Raw genomic sequence first — 14333 nt, forward strand, 5'->3', positions numbered from 1 at the left:
TTGGAGTATCCAAGCAGAATCTCTGCTTCCGGGTTTCTCTCGATGTGGAAACTGCATCCTGAGCATGTACAGCACAGCTGTTTGCCTGCATCACCACGGACCAGCTTGGCTGTGGTGCTGCAGTTTCACCACCACGGCTCTGGCCCTCCTCGCTTCTTCCAAACGGTCTCCCTCTCCCCTATCACTCAGACAGATTTCTCAACCTTGCCTTATTCAGGGCTTCCAGATAGTCACATAGAATCAAATCACTTGTTTTTCCAGGTCTTTGTTGTAAGAGGGATATAGGAAGCATCTAACTACTCTGCCATGTTGACCACTGTTTTGTTTTAAGAGGCTGTCTGATCCCTGGCTGAACGGTGAACCTCAGAAGTGACTTCACCACTGAGCTAAAAGGGTGTCTGGGGGCCATACTCTTGGGGTTTCTCCAGTCTCCTCTAGGCCAGTAAATCTGGTCTATTTTGTGTGTGTGTGTTAGAATTTTGTTCTACGTCCTTCTCCAGCTCTGTCCAAAACCCTCTGTTGTTATCCTGGTCAGAGCAGTAAGTGGTGGTAGCCGGGCACCATTTAGCTGTACTGGACTCAGTCTGGTGGAGGCCTTGGTAGTTGTGGTCCATTAGTCCTTTGGACTAATCTTTTCCTTGTACCCTGTTCTCTTCATTCTCCCTTGCTCCCGAAGGAATGAGACAAGTGGAGTATCTTATATGGCTGTTCACAGGCTTTTAAGACCCCAGAAACTACTCACCAAGGTAGAATGTAGAACATTGTCTTTATAAACTGTGTTATGCCAATTAAGCTATATGTTCCCCAAGACCATGGTCCCCACAGCCCTCTGCCCAACAATTCAGTCCCTCAGGGAGTTTGGATGTGTCTATGGAGGTTCCATGACGTTTTCTGGCACAAGTTGTGCTGTTTTCCCAAGTACTGTGTACTGTCTCACCCTTCACCCAAGATACCACTTATCTATTGCCTATTTAATATTTTCCCCCCACCCCTCCCATCCTTGGTAACCAACAAAAATTGTTACTTTTTCTGTGTGAACTTTTTCATGGGTTTTTACAATAGAGGTCTCATACAATATTTGTCCTTTTGTGATTGACTTATTTCACTCAGCATCATGTCCTCCAGTTTCATCCATGTTATGAAATGCTTCAAAGATTCATCATTGCTCTTTCTCATTGCATAGTACTCCATTGTGTGTTTGTACCATAGTTTGTTTATCCATTCTTCTGTTGATGGGCATCTAGGTTTTTTCCATCTTTTTGCTATTGTGAACAATGCTGCCATGAACGTAGGTGTGCATATGTCTATTTGAGTGATGACTCTTATTTCTCTAGGATATAGTCTTAGCAGTGAGATTGCTGGATCATATGGTATTTCTATTTCCAGCTTTCTAAGGAAGTGCCATATCTTTTTCCAAAATGGTTGTATCATTTTGCATTCCCACCAGCAGTGCATAAGAGTTCCGATCTCCCCGCTGCCCTTCCAACATTTGTTTTTTCCAGTGTTTTTGATTCGTGCCAGTAATGCCGGAGTGAGATGGTATCTCATTGTGGTTTTAATTTGCACTTCTCAGTGGCTAGTGATTGTGAGCATTTCCTCATGTGTCTGTTGGCTGCTTGAATGTCTTCTCTGGTGAAGAGTCTTTTCATTTCCTTTCCCCCTTTTTTAAAAGGATTATTTGTCTTTTTGTTGTAAAGGTGTTGGATTTTCTTGTAGATTATGGAGATTAGACCTTTGTCTGACGTGTACTGCCCAAAAATTTTTTCCCAGTCTGTAGGTTCTCTTTTTACTATTTTGGTGAAGTCTTTTGAACAGCATACTTGTTTGATTTTTAGAAGATCCCAGTTATGTAGCTTATCTTCTGGGGTTTGTGTGTTGATGGTTATGGTTTGTATCCTGTTAATGCCATGTATTACGGCCTGTAGTGGTGGTCTTATTTTTTCTTCTATGAACTTTATAGTTTTTGGCTTTATATTTAGGTCTTTGATCCATTTTGAAGTAGTTTTTGTATACGGTGTGAGGTATGGGTCCTGTTTCATTTTTTTGCAGATGGATATCCAGTTTTGCCAGCACAATTTGTTGAAAAGACTGTCTGTTCCCCATTTGATGGACTTTGGGCCCTTGTTGAAGATCAGGTGACTGTAGGTGGATGGATTTACATCTGGGTTCTCAATTCTGTTCCATTGGTCAAGGTGTCTGTTGTTGTACCAGAACCAGGCTGTTTTGACTACCGTGGCTGTATAGTAGGTTCTGAGGTCAGGTAGTGTGAGTCCTCCAACTTTATTCTTCTTCTTCAGTAGTGCTTTACTTATTTGGGCCTTCTTCCCTTTCCATATAAACTTAATGATTAGTTTTTTCCTCTTTGAAGAATGTTGTTGGTATTTGGATCAGGATTGCGTTGTATTTGTAAGTTGCTTCAGGTGGAACTGTGATTTTCACAATGTTGAGTCTACCTATCCATGAGCATGATATGTTTTTCCATTTATGTAGATCCCTTTGGGTTTCTTGCAGTAGTGTTTTGTAGTTTTCTTCATATAGGTCTTTTACATCCCTGATTAGAGTTATTCCTAAGTATTTTATTTTTTTTAGAGGCTATTGTAAATGGTATTGTTTCCCTGATTTCCTTTTCATCTTTCTCTTTATTGGTGTATAGGAATCCAACAGATTTTTGTATGCTTACCTTGTATCCTGCTACTCTGCTGAATCTTTCTATTAGTTCCAGTAGATTTCTCCATGGAGTCTTTAGGGTTTTCTATGTATAGTATCATATCATCCGCAAACAGGGACAGTTTAACTTCTTTATTACCAATTTGGATGCCATTTGTTTCTTTTTCTTGCTTTATTGCTCTAGCTAGAACTTCCAGCACAATGTTAAATAGGAGTGGTGATAAAGGGCATCCTTGTCTTGTTCCTGTTTCTCCACGTATTTTTTAGTCCCAGAAGTTGCAGCACCAAGGGCTGATGGACAAGGAACAGATCATCGAGGGACATCCTAAGGGGAAGAACTGGTGGAAGGCTGGGCACAGGGTGGCCCTGAGGGGGGAGGCAAGCCGGGGGTATGGGCCTGTTGAAGGCACATGGGCCCTGGACAAGTTTTTGGTACCAGACCACCTTTATCTTCCCCTCCGCCCTGGCTGCCTCTAGAAGCACCAGCCCTGTGTAAGGAACATCACTGCCGGCTGTGGGCGCCGAGGTGGAAGGCAGGATGGAGGGGCGTGAGCCAAGGCCGAAGGGGCGGACACGGGGTGGTGTCTTGCGCTCCATAAAGGGGCCGTAGGGACCGCGATCTCCTCAGCGCGGGTGGCTGCCTCCGGCGGGGAGCACAGCGCGATGCAGGTTGGGTGCCAGCAGAACCCCGTGCTGGCAGGCAGCGCCTCTTTGGCCGCCCTGGGGGCACTGGTCCTGTACTTTGCGGAGCCCGCGGGGTACGGGAAGTACTTGCAGAGCCTGATGCCCGTGGGTACCCGTCTGCCGGCCCGTGCTGCCTGGTTCTTGCAGGAACTACCCTCCTTCGTGGTGCCCGCGGGGATCCTCGCCCAGCAGCCTTGCTGTCTCTTCCACACGCCTGGAACCGTGCTCCTGGGCCTCTTCTGCGCACATTACTTCCACAGGTAGAGCTTTCCTCTGCGGGCGTGGAGCGAGCCGCACCGCCTGCCCCAGGCACTGGCGTCCAGGTGCACGCAGGGAGCGCGGAGAGTGCAGCGCGGGTGGTTGCGAAGAGCGCGGTGTTGCGGCTCTCTGCGAGCACCTGGCGGGAGCTGGGGTGGGGGCCTGACGCAGGCAAGTCAGGAAGCGGCCACAGGGCGAACGCCACCTTCACTCCTCCCGGCCAGCGCGCCGCTCTGGCATGCTCCGAATCATTGGCTCGCTGGGAAGAGGCCCAGCGCGAGCCCGAGGCGAGCTGGAAAGTTCAGTTTGGGCAGGGCTATTGGCTCGAATTGTCTCTTCTCCAACTCTGGGCGGTCCACCTTCACCAGTGGCGTCTCACGTCCTCTCCTTCCTTTTCTTCCTTCACCTTTCCCTTGCAGGGTAGGGGCGGGCTGATTCCGGTATCTTGGGAAAGCCCGAGTGTTGGCACCTCTCGGGGGAAACTCGACTGAGACGGAGGGACTGATCAACTTAGTCCTTGCGGATCTGAGGAGGGAGGTGGGCAGAGCTCAGACCAGGACTTACACGGATGGAAAGAGAACATAATGGGAGACCCCCCCACCCACAAGCGACGTCCTCCCTTCTCAGAGCCCACCCAAACAGGCCGGAGCTCATCACCAATTCATCTACCTTTCCAGTTCCGCTGTATTTGAATTGTGACGGGGTCAAAGTTAATTTAGAGCTCAATTGCTCTTCTAAATCAAAAATCCCAATTTTAGTAGAACTGTGCCTTCTGGTCTAGGAAGCAAAGACAGGAAGGAAACCAAGGGCTATCAGGATTTGGTGAATGACTGCAGAACCCCGATAAAGACTTAGAAGGAAAAGGGGAAGGGAAGAGCATTTTATTAAATCGCCTACCAGCCTCAATAATTAGCATCTATAGGGTCGCTATGAGTCGGAACCTAGGGTCGCTATGAGTCGGAACCGACTCGACGGCAATTTTTTTTTTTGTCTCATTTAGCTCCTTCTCTCATTTTAACCTTGTAGGAGCACTGGTGGCTTAGTGGTTAAGAGCTCGGCTGCTGGTCTAAAGGTCAGGCAGGAGTTTGAATCCACCAGCGGCTCCTTAGAAACCCTATTGGGCAATTTTACTCCGTCTTACAGGGACGTTATGAGTCCTAATCGACTATATTATTCCTTTAAAGACAAACTGAAGCTAAATAAGGTTATATGACTGAATGAAGAGGATATAGCTAGTCAGTGCCCAGCAAGATTCAAATCCAAGGCTGTGAGACTCCAGGGTTCAGGACCTTGTCACTATGTTAAGCAGGTGGATTCTCCACGCAGGGAGAAAACAGTCTATTGAAAGAGAAAGATTGCCAAAACCAAAAAGAAGTTGAACAGAAGCAGAGTTTTGAGTACAGAATTTCTAGGGTCAAATGATTGAGAAAGTTTAGGTTAAAAATTAGGATAAAAACTACCCTAGGAAGCTGAAAGACATAATCCTTTTTCTAGCATCAGGGGAATTTGATGTCTCATTTCCGGAGAGGGAGGGTGTCAGAGATACAAATTTCAACGTGTCTTTACCTAATCAAGAAGCCCTGGTGGAGCAGCCCCTCTTCCAGAAAAATATATGGTAATCTGCTTCTGTAAAGATTTACAACCTTGGAAACCCTGTGGGGCAGTTCTACCCTGTCCTATAGGGTCAATTTGAGTCCTACTCCATGACAACGGGTTTCCCTAATTCCTTTTATCATCCAGATCATCTTTATTGGTCAAGATTTAATGTTATGCAATCTTAACTGAATTCTCACTCTTTGTAAAAGATAAATACTGGCAAACAATAAGAACTAAAATTTCGGAAATGGGTGTCTTTTCAACAGATAATTGCTAAAAACCAATTTTAGACAAGATGCAGGGGTAGTTGTCAGCCACTTAATTTTACCTAGATTTAGATGGTGTAATTTGCACAGAAAGAAGGATCATGGGTACAGTAGAAGAGATCAGCTGTTGATTTCATTGTTATTGAAACAGGAATCTGACAGAAAAATATGATTGTATCAAACATTTATTTTTATTTTCACATGAACTACTGTCTGTTAGCACCATAAACCATATTTTTATGAGGGCATTTTGTCTTAAAGTAGTGATTAGTGTTTTTTGACAATCCTATTAACATAATTGTTGGGCTTGTTTTTACAACCAAAGACACTTTGCACAAAATTATGACCAGTACATTTAGAAATTACCCATCAATGAATGTCTACATACTTTACATCTTCAGGGGAAAATTTAAAAATATTAGCAAAGGATAGTGGGACTGATTCTCCCTGAGGAAAAATTGCCCACTGAAAGCACAACTCTGAGCTACTTGTTCCTGAGGCATCAGGATGTGATGTTTGCCTATCTTCTCCTTGTTTGGTCTCTTTCTTTGAGGCCGCTGGAGTACTGGATATAATATCACTTATCAAGTGCTTAGTAGGTATTAGGCTCTGTGCTAAAGACTCTACTGAATTACCCATTAATCCTCATACCAGCCCATCTGGTAGGCACTATTATCACTCCCATTTTACCGGTGGGAAAATGGAGTAAGGAATGGTTAAATAACTTGCCTAAGTTCAGACAGCTAGGAAGTTGGGGAGTCAGGATTCTAACCCAGGCGGTTTGCATCCAGAGCTCAGTCACCACCCATCTTGGCTATTATGATACACTGCATTATACTTGTTCTTGTTACCTCTTCCTTGTCTTTTAAAAACTATATTTAGGCTTAAAGTTATTTTTTATTATAAAAACAATGTTAGTTTACTAAAGAAGAAATGGAAAATAGAAAGTAGAAAAATACCAATAGTTTCAACACCTAAGTATATTAACTATTAATGTTTTGAAACATTTCCATGAAGTCTTTTATTTTTCTTAGTAGAGTTTTTACACATGCTTGTTATACTGAATCTATAGTTTTTCATTTTCATTCTACTTGACCGTTGTTAGCTACTGTGCTAATCGCAACCTCATGCACAATGTGACAAAACTGCTGCCTGGTCCTGCCCCATCCCCATGAATGGTTGCAGATCAGACTGTTGTGATCCATAGGGTTTTCATTGGCTGATTTTTTGAAAGTAGATTGCAGGCCTTTCTTTCTAGACTGTCTTAGTCCAGAATTCCACTGACACATGTTCAGCATCATAGCTACACACAAGCCTCCACTGACAGATGGTTGGTGACTGAGCATGAGGTGCATTGACTGGGAATCAAATCCAGGTTTCCCGCATGGAAATACAGAACATTATATCGTAAGTATTTTCCCACTATATCATAGAATCTTTGTGCATATCATTTTAATGGCTGTTTATTATTTTATCTTATGTAAAAACAATAATTTACTTACTCATTAATTTATAGTTGGACATTTAATTTCTTCTCTTTTCTTTTTCTTTCTTTTTTTGGCCAGGTTAAATAAAACCATGATGCGTATATTTGCATCTAAATTCTCTTCAGAAATTAGGACTATTTTCTTAGTCAAGATTTCTGGGAGTGGGTCAAAGGCTGTGAGCATTTTTTAGGGTCTTGATACGTATCTGCTTTGAGGCCTTAGGAGTCATTTGGCATCAAACTGTCTTGGCTTTACTCTGTCCTGTACATTGCTTTGACACAGAGAATAAGATGGAGGAACAAAAGCTCAGGAGGAAGGATAGCTCAGTTTGGCTCAGACCCTTTTGCAAAATGTCCTTTGGGAACTGTTCAAAATAGCAATATATCCCATCAGATAGAAGTTACTAGTCCTTGCACTTTTCTCAATTAAAGATGATACAGTAGAATGTAAGTTCCAAAGGGGCAGGGGCTTTTGTCTAGTTCTTTCATGGCTGTATCCCCGGTGCCTAGAAAATGTACTGGAACATAGTTGTCATTTACTAAACTTTGATGAGTGCATGAGTGTATTCAACTTCCAGTATCAATACAGGCAGTTAGAATTAATGGTAAGTCAATGGTCTGATCTGCAACAGATCATGAGGATGGTGTAGAACTGGGTAGTGTTTTTTCCATTGTACATGGGATGGCTGTACATGGGATGGGGCTGACTGTACAGCAGCTGACAACAACAACAGCAGAGATGACTTAGGAATCATTATTGCTGAGGTTGTCTGCCTAGGTCAACTGGGATAGTTTGCCTCCCTTGGGAATCTATTGTTGTGGATGTTTGAATTGTTCGGACACATGAAAATGCTGCCTAAGCATGTCGCCTAATCCTCCTGCCAAAGTTATTTGAAGTCTGAGTTATGTCACCTCTTGTTGAGCTTGACCACAGCCCTGAAATGGTCCTTTGGTCACACTCTCTGATTGATCTCCAGCTTTTGGAGTCTTGGTTCTTGATGTAATGACCATTACACCACCTATGACTGTGGAAGCCAAAGTCTTTTTCAAGACTTGCATATTACCTTGACAATGGGATAAAAAACAGAAAGAAGTGTGTTTTCAAAAAATCGTGACTATGTTGTGAAAAGTTGCTGGTCTCTGTGCCCTTCCATAAAATGCATCCAGAAACAGAGTGTAATGCACACATTAGAATCTGTTTGAATTTTAGAGAAATCTTTCCTGGGGTTTACATGCTGAAATGGAAGACATTTTCCTAATCACCTGAATGAAATGATAGTCTCAATGGGTGCTTTTTTGCTTTATTGGTCAATTCGTTCATCAGCAGCATGAATTCTTCCACATACTTTAAGTTTCAGGCCAGGCATCACTTCCTCAAAGAAGCCTTTTCTGAGTGCCTTCTTCTCTTTAAATCCAGGTGTGATGTTGTTCCTTGGATTTTCATAGCAGCCACTGTGGCCTTCCATGAGGCACTTCACCCACTGGATCAAAATGATCTGTTCTAAGGAAACTCAGACTGTCTAGTCTCGTCATTGTACATAAGCAAAGAACAGAGAGATTGAGTGAGTTAAGGGCAAAGCTGGAACTGAAACTTGAGTCTCCTGATAGGCCCTTGCCAAAGCTTCTTCTAGATCATAAGAGGTGCTGTTGTTTTTAGGTGCAGCTACGTACAACAGAATGGAACACTGCCTGGTCCTGTGCCATCCTTATCCTTTTGAGTATATTGTTGCAACCACTGTGTCAATTCATCTCCTTGAGGGTCTTCCTCTTTTTCATTGACCTTCTACTTTACCAAGCATGATGTCCTTCTCCAGGGAATTGTCCCTCCTGATGACATGTCTGCAGTACGTGAGGTGAAGTCTCGCCATCCTTGCTTCCAAGAAGCACTAGCTCTACTTCTTCCAAGACAGACTTATTCATTCTTCTGGCAGTCCATGGTATATTCAATATACTTCACCGGCACCGTAATTCAGAGGCATCAATTCTTCTTCCATCTTCCTTATTCATTGTCCATCTTTTGCATGCATATGAGGCAATTGAAAATATCATGACTTGGATCAGGCACACTTTAGTCCTTGTCTTAGTCATCTAGTGCTGCTATAACAGAAATACCAAAAGTGGATGGCTTTAACAAAGAGAAGTTTATTCTCTCACAGTCTAGTAGATTACAAGTCCAAATTCAGGGTGTCAGCTCCAGGGGAGGGCCTTCTCTGTCGGCTCTGGAGGAAGGTCCTTGTGATGCGTCAGTCTTCCCTTGGTCTGGGAGCATCTCAGCGCAGGGACCTCAGGTCCAAAGAACGCAGTCTGTTCCCAGCACTGCTTTCTTGGTGGTAAGAGGTTCCCATGTGTCTCTGCTTGCTTCTCTCTTTTGTATCTCAAAAGAGATTGGCTTAAAACACTATCCAATCTTGGAAATGTCATCAGTATAACTGCCACTAATCCATCTTCTTAGATCGTAGTGATTGAGTTTACAACACGTAAGGAAATCCTATCAGATTACAGAATGGTACACAACTATACAATACTGGGAATCATGACCCAGCCAAGTTGACAGATATTTTTTAGGGGACATAATTCTATCCATGACAGTCTTTAAAGTGTATCTTTGCTTTTCAACACTTTAAAGAGGTTTTTTGCAGCAAATTTGCCCAATGCAATATATCGTTTGATTTCCTGACTGCTGCTTCCATGGTTGTTGATTGTGGATCCAAGTAAAAAGAAATCCTTGATAACTTCAATATTTTCTCCGATTATCATGATGTTGCTTATTGGTCTTGCTGTGCGGATTTTGGTATTTTTTATGTTGAGGTGTAATCCATGTTGAAGGCTGTGGTCTTTGATCTTCATCAAGTGCTTCAAATCCTCTTCACTTTCAGCAAGCAAGGTTGTGTCATATGCATATCAAAGGTTGTTAATGAGTCTTCTACTAATCTTTTTGCCACGTTCTTCTTCATATAGTCCAGCTTCTCAGATTATTTACTCAGCCAACATATTAAATAAGTATGGTGAAAGGATACAACCCTGACACACACCTTTCCTGATTTTAAACCACACAGCATCCCCTAGTTCTGTTCAAATGACTGCCTCTTGGTCTATGTACAGGTTTGACATGAGCACAATTAAGTGTTCTGGAATTCCCATTCTTCACAATATTGTCCATAATTTGTTATGATTCACACAGTAGAAAGCCTTTGCATACTCAATAAAGTACAGGTAAACATCTTTTTGGTATCCTTTGCTTTCAGCCAAGATCCATCTGACGTCAGCAACGATATCCCTCATTCCACATCTTCTTCTGAATCTGGCTTGAATTTCTGGCAGTTCCCTGTCGATGTACTGCTGCAACCCGTTTTTGATCTTCAGCAAAATTTTACTTGTGTGTGATATTAATGATATTATTGGATAATTTCCACATTCTGTTGGATTCCCTTTCTTTGGAATGGGCACAAATATAAGTCTCTTCCAGTCAATTGGCCAGGTAGCTGTCTTCCAAATTTCCTGGCATAAACAAGTGAGCACCTCCAATGCTGCATCCATTTGTTGAAACATCTCAATTGGTATTCTGTCAATTCCTGGAGCCTTGTTTTTCACCAATGGCTTCCACGTAGCTTGGACTTCTTCCTTCAGTACCATCGGTTGTTGATCATATGTTACCTCATGAAATGATTGAACATCGACCGATTCTTTTCGGTATAGTGAGTCTGTGTATTCCTCCAATTTTCTTTTGATGCTTCTTGCGTAGTTCAATATTTTCCCTGAAGAATCCTTCAGTATTGCAAATTGAGCCTTGAATTTTTTCTTCAGTTCTTTCAGTTTGAGAAATGCTGAGAGTGTTCTTTCTTTTTGGTTTTCTAACTCCAGAACTTTGCACATTTCATTATAATACTTTACTTTGTCTTCTTGAGCTGCCCTTTGAAATCTTCTGTTCAGCTCTTTTACTTCATCACTTCCTCCATTCACTTGAGCTACTAGACTTTCAAGAGCAAGCTTCAGAGCTTCTCTTCTGTCATCCATTTTAGTCTTTTCTTTCTTTCCTATCTTTTTAATGACCTCTTGCTTTCTTCATGTATGATGTCCTGGATGCCATTCCACAAATCGTCTGGTCTCTAGTGCAGATGTCTCAAATATTCAGAAGTAATCAAACCTCACAAAGGAAACTACTCATTGACTAAGAATCAGAATGATAATTAATACTGATATTGGAAACAATCTAGAAAAATCTCTCCTCTTACAGGTTAGAAAGAGAGGCCTAGACAGGATAAATAGCATTCTTGTGGTCACTTAAGTAACATTCTTGTGGTCAATCATGTGTTAAGGACATTTATGAGACCTAATTTTGATTAATTACGATTAACTTCGTGTGAAAGATTTTCAGTGAATAAGGAAGACAAAAGAAGAATTGATGTATTTGAATTACGGTGTTGGCAAAGAATATTGAATATAGTATGGACTGTCGGAAGAATGAACAAATCTGTCTTGGAAGAAGTACAGCCAGAATGCTCCTTAAAGACAAGGATGACGAGACTTCATCTCATGTACTTTGGATATGTTATCAGGAAGGACCAGTCCCCGGAGAAGGACATCATGCTTGGTAGGGTAAAGGTCAGTGAAAAATAAGACACTTGATGAGATGGATTGACAGAGTGGCTGCAACTGGGCTCAAAAGTAGTGATGATTGTGAGGACTGGGCAGTGTTTCATTCTGTTGTGCATGGGGTTGCTATGAGTTGGAACTGACTCAACAGCACCTAACAACAACAATAACAAAAAGATTAACTGAAGGATTTTTTTAGAATAAGGGTCTTCAAACTTTTTCTGTAAAAAACCAGATAGTAAATATTTTATGCTTTACAGCCATACAGTCTCTGTTTCAGCTCCTCAACTCTGCTGTTGTAGTGTGAAAGCAGGTATGGACAATATGGTAAAAAATGAATGTGGTTGTGTTCCAATAAAACTTTATTTACAGAAACAAACAATGGACCAGATTTGATTTGTGAGCTGTACTTTGCCAACCCTTGATTTAGAAAATCATGAGTGGTATAGTTTATATTCAGTATCCTGGTAATTCTTTCTGTAATAAAAATTTATGTTAAATTCTATAGCAAATCAGTGGACATATTTTAGAAAATTTCTGCTACATTCAAGTAAGAACATGTTAATAAATATCATTTCATGAATATCCTTGTGTTCCAAGTCTTTTATTTGAAACTTTATGGGAAATAGTAGGAGTCTTGAAGTTTACATTCTAGAGTGGATGACATCATAAACACATCTGATAAAATATATAGCTGTTTGCCAAAAATCTAAACAAGCTTTAGAAAACTTGACCATTTCACTTTTACCACATTGAAGAAGAACCAACTTCTTGCTCATTTTTAATTTAATTTAATGTGTCTCTTAAGAAGAAGAAAAAAAGATAAGGAAACAGAGATCCAAACTGATGACGTGATATGTATGAAGACACATGGCAAGGAAGGTGGAGAGCAGGATTTCAACCCAGGTCACCAGATTCTTTAGTCAGAGTTCCACATGCTCAGAGCTATGCTAGGTCCTATGGGAGACAGAAAAGAAATATAATACCCAGTGCTTGCCTTCCAGAAAGAAGTCAGGAAAGAACCATCGTGTGCCTATCACTCTTTTCTAGTATGACATTTGGTTAGTGGCAATGTCAGGCCGGGAACAAATGTGAAAATACAAATTTTGGGGGAATACCACAGTCATTCCACTGAACACACTGATGCCTGTCTGTGTTTGAGTGTGCATGGGAGGGACTGTGCTGGGATAGAAGGCAGATGGGACACCATGGTGGGGCTTGAGGGGGTCCCAATAAATGGCACCCCTCTTCCTAACCCATGTTAGGAACCAATCAAGTTTGGAACCAACTGAGAAACAGAAACAAGAATTGGGAAAATACAAATTACCATTCTTATTCCCAGTAAAGCTGGTTTGGAGGAATGTGATTTAGATTCTGGATCATGTGGGCCTCCTAACACTGTACCTCAAAAATTCTCAGCAACAAGCATGACTGTACAACCACGAGTCTCTCCCAAAGGTGCATGTTCTGAAAAGGCAGCAGAATGAAAGAAGGGCTGAGCGATACACACCCTTTGAGAGATGCTGCTCTCAAATTTATCAATCATGTGATTCACTTCTCTTTCTTTGGGAAGGAATGGGTGAGAAACACCAGAAAGGCCAACATGGAGGTCCCTGAACAAGCCAGAGGGGCAACACAGATATTTTCCCCTAATAGACAGAATACAGAAGTTGTCACTGTATTGATTTTTGCCAGAGCCTGGCAACTTGGTTCTGGAACCTGGGGCACTTCCCATTCTTCTTTCTGACTCTCTGCCATATATGGCAATGGGAACATAAAAGTTCGGACTCAAGTTCTTTAAAAAGTTGCTGTGCTCACTGAGGAGCTTTTAATGAGACTCAGCTCAACACAGGAGTTCTAAATTTTAAAAACCTCTGAACTGGGGCCAAGAGTGCAATTTGCCTTCTATTTGGTTATGGGAGAGGGAAAAGGGAAGAGGAAACCAATATTTATTGAGCTCTGGGTGTTCCAGGCATTGAGTTATGTGTTTTACATTGGTTATCTCATTTTGTCCCTGAGACTGTCGCTATTATTAGTACTGTTTCATAAGTGACAACAATCTGTCTGTGCAGTACCATGGATCACCTTTGTGTGGCCTTTCTAGCCATGGTCTTGCAACTCCCACCCAAGTGATTGGGCAGGACTGTGTGATAGGGTACTTGTGGCCCACCAAAGGGATTGGTCAGTTTTGCCATCCCACTGGGCTTGAAGTGAGCCACCCCAGAGGTGGAAAAAAAGAAGTTCCCACTACCACCATCAAGGAAAAACAGCCAGGAGCCAGAGACAGATGTAACACTGAAGCCAGTGAGACCCGGCAGCAGAGACCCAACAGCAAGAGATGGCTTGGTGGGCTTCTTGGCTCAAGGAGAGAGAAAGTTGAGTGCCTTTGGGCAGAGGCCTAGGGCCAGGGAGAGGCTGTCCTGATGGAAGAACTGTATCCTGAGTGTTCCTGAACCTGAATTGTAACCTGTTACTTCCCTAATAAACCCCATAATTGAGAGTATTGTCCGAGTTCCATGTGGCCATTACAATGAATTATTGAACCTAGCAGAGAAATAGAGAGTGCTGTGGGAGGGATGGTTGATGTTAGAATTGGTAAGGATGGCAGAGAGAGGAAGCATGTCTGACCTCCACATGATAGGAATCAGGGGCTGTTCATCTTGATTCTCCTTTCCCCTTGTGAAGTTAGACGAGGTCGGACACTGCCCTCATACAGTTTTTACACTCTGGTTGCAACGCAGAAGCATTTGTAGGGGTGAGTGGGAGTGAGGATGGGAAGGCAG

The 14333-nt window shown here is 42.3% G+C and overlaps 1 protein-coding gene across 1 annotated transcript in view; it reads left to right on the plus strand.

The window, feature by feature from the left end:
* The first annotated feature begins 3292 nt into the window (after nt 1-3292).
* The window catches only part of SRD5A2 (steroid 5 alpha-reductase 2), a 99597-nt gene continuing 88556 nt past the window's right edge, over nt 3293-14333 (plus strand). The window contains exon 1 of the mRNA XM_004369582.1: nt 3293-3611. Coding sequence (XP_004369639.1) covers nt 3331-3611 — 281 coding nt within the window. The 5' untranslated portion in view covers nt 3293-3330. The remainder of the gene's footprint in view (nt 3612-14333) is intronic.

The sequence above is a fragment of the Trichechus manatus genome, unplaced genomic scaffold (assembly GCF_000243295.1).
Source record: "Trichechus manatus latirostris isolate Lorelei unplaced genomic scaffold, TriManLat1.0 scaffold00005, whole genome shotgun sequence".
Taxonomy (NCBI): domain Eukaryota; kingdom Metazoa; phylum Chordata; class Mammalia; order Sirenia; family Trichechidae; genus Trichechus; species Trichechus manatus.